This window comes from Antrostomus carolinensis, unplaced genomic scaffold (assembly GCF_000700745.2).
Source record: "Antrostomus carolinensis isolate BGI_N321 unplaced genomic scaffold, ASM70074v2 scaffold4749, whole genome shotgun sequence".
NCBI lineage: Eukaryota > Metazoa > Chordata > Aves > Caprimulgiformes > Caprimulgidae > Antrostomus > Antrostomus carolinensis.
The window spans coordinates 9,543-12,267 of NW_010340497.1; the positions used below are offsets into that span (position 1 = coordinate 9,543).

The 2,725-nt window shown below is 30.5% G+C and overlaps 1 protein-coding gene across 1 annotated transcript in view; it reads right to left on the reverse strand.

Moving 5' to 3' along the window:
- The window catches only part of LOC114818949 (hepatocyte nuclear factor 4-alpha), a gene marked incomplete at its 3' end in the record, with an annotated part of 8,622 nt that extends 6,421 nt beyond the window's left edge, over nucleotides 1-2,201 (reverse strand). The window contains exon 1 of the mRNA XM_029087018.1: nucleotides 2,084-2,201. Within this exon, the coding sequence (XP_028942851.1) occupies nucleotides 2,084-2,201 (118 nt within the window). The remainder of the gene's footprint in view (nucleotides 1-2,083) is intronic.
- Nucleotides 2,202-2,725: the final 524 nt, after the last annotated feature.

Genomic DNA, 2,725 nt, shown 5'->3' on the forward strand with positions numbered 1-2,725 from the left:
CATTCAAAATTCAAGTACATGAGTTCATGACAGTGGACAGGTCAAAAAGTAAAACTGTTAATACTGATACATATTTTTATTCATATTGTACTAGATCCAACTGAAATGTACTACATAAATATATTCTAAAATATGTGTCCTGTAGCTTACAATTTAAACAGAGTTCTTTAGACAAACACAGAAGTATCATTTTTTTTCTGCTTTACAGAGACATAATTAATAGGAATTATATTAAAAAATAATAAATAAAAATTAAATATTAAAGGTAAGAATTAATTTCTGTAAAGATTTTATTTTAACACTAGGTTTGTCGTGACTGGAAAATGATTTTTAAAAATGGGTTACAGAATTACTTTAGCTAGAAAAATACAAAATCTTTCCTTTGGAGCCTTGTAATTTTACATCATAATGTAAAACTTACATATATAGCAGAATATTTAAAAATACAATATTTAAATTTAATAATGAAATATTTCATAGCAATATAAGTTGTGTATATATATAAGCATATATTTATTTTCTTTGGTATTCCTTGTCTAGGAAGTTGACCCAATTTTGCAAAATTCTTCCATTTCAACAAAACTGCATAATCTGCCTGAACATGGACTGTTAAACTTCTCTGAAAGTTTCTAATTAATTTAGACAGCTAGAAAAGACACATAGGAATGTTCATAAGAGGCAGCTTTCAGTTTCAGACTAACACTCCTGCTACAAGATGATGTTTTTCTAAATACTGTAAAAAAATACTTAGGCTAAAAAAGCAAACTCTAAATAGAAAAGGGATACACCTAATAACTAATAACTATCAAACTAATCGCTTACAAAGAATAATCTAACTAGCTTTATCACCAACATGTAATGCAACACAGCATAACCACCTTAATCTGCTTTCCCATTTTATTTAACATTAGCAGATCTGAAAGGATGCTATTCAGCAAAATACAAATAAGCAATGAAATCACCCATATTAGAACAAAAAGCAGAGAAATCATCTAAAAGTTACATAATCATTGTTGATAGCTTCAAAATCACTCAGGGCATGAAGGTTTGTTTTTTCTTCCTAAATCAATAACCAAATCTACCTTTCTGTTTACTACATTTGCTGTAAAGTAACATCAGAAATTCAGATAAAACTTCAAGCACAACAATAAAAACTAACTTAGGTTCTATATGGCAGGAATATGTGGAAAAGCAAGTGCTAAATATTTTTGCTTCAAATCACTAAATATTTGTTATGCCTTTTAAAAATACATACTACAATAGATACATGAATTACATTTTATGATATAATAAATCAATTTTTAAGTACAATAGAAGATTTAGAAAGCCATTTTAGAGTAGTTTAATTTTTCTTCACTTTAATAGACTGACATTTCTTTTTTTTTTTGGTCAGTACTCTATGGCAGAATGAAGCGGTGTGCTCTGTATTTCAAGCTTCACCTATTGATACAATTTCTTAAAAATTTTTTACATTAAAAAATCCAACTAAAGTTAAAGTATTACATTAGCCAAACACAAATAGTTTTTCTCAGCTAAACATTAGCCGCTAGACAGCCAATGTGATTTTTATTTTTTTTTAATCACTCTAATTCATATATACAGATACCTAGAAAGGCTAGATTAACGTTTAAATAAATAAAATATTAGTCTAATAATTAGAAACTAGGATGAAGAAACAGCAACTAATTTTTTTCACACGACTGGATAATTTTGTCCTGTCCTTCCAAATGTTATATACAAAATATACTTTCATGTCCAAACTGTCAATACTAGTTATTCATTTGTCTTCCAGCAAATAAAACAACTGCTGAATAAACCATTTTCTTCCTTTGATTAAGTGACTGGTGACAGTAGAGTTCAGTTACTTTATTACATACAACCTCTCTTTTATTTTCCTTAATGTTAAAGAATTATAATGTTATTAACTTAGAGTTAGTGATGAAGTGTAAAAGAGCAGATATATAGTTTGAAAACAACCCCCAAATGCTCCATTAACAAAACATTTAGCTAACACTTTATAGCATTACTAAACTTCACTTTTTCTGTTAACTGGCTCGATTTTGCATCACAGAGCAAAACTCACCATTGCCATTATACAGAATCTGCATAGTTTCAAACTCCAGTGCTGTGTATGTCGGATCTAAAACTTCACTGTAGTTTGCCATTTCCATGTCTAGTAATGGTTCCGAGAGCCTCATCATTGAATGCAAAACCAGTGAAAAAGCTGCTCAAATGTACAACCTTCCCATTCTGTTTCACAGTGATTGATAATCCACAGTTAACTGTAACTGTGTCACTTACGTGCTGTAATGGGAGGAGCTAGAAAACTGCTTCTGCATGCTATATTCTACCTGATGGGGTTTTTTTCTTTTATGATACAGTGCAACCCTTCTGATAATCCTGGAATGCTTTACGGAATAGCCTTATCGGGAGTTGTACTGATTCCAGTTCTTGAGTGAACCCAAGGACATGCAGGAAGCTTCCTATCTCCTATGCCCAACTACATATTTTGTTGTCAATGTGTGATATAAACAATTCTAAACATACTAGTCCGGTTGCTCTACGTAAAGAGACTGTAGCTTCATATGTCATTTTGCTCTCTCTCTTCAGAACAATAAGGAAGTGTGATACAATTATGGACTATCCTCATACCCAAAACATCCATTATCATATTTTAAAAGACAGCTGCAAAACCTCCCATTTTTACAACTGTTAGCATTCTTTA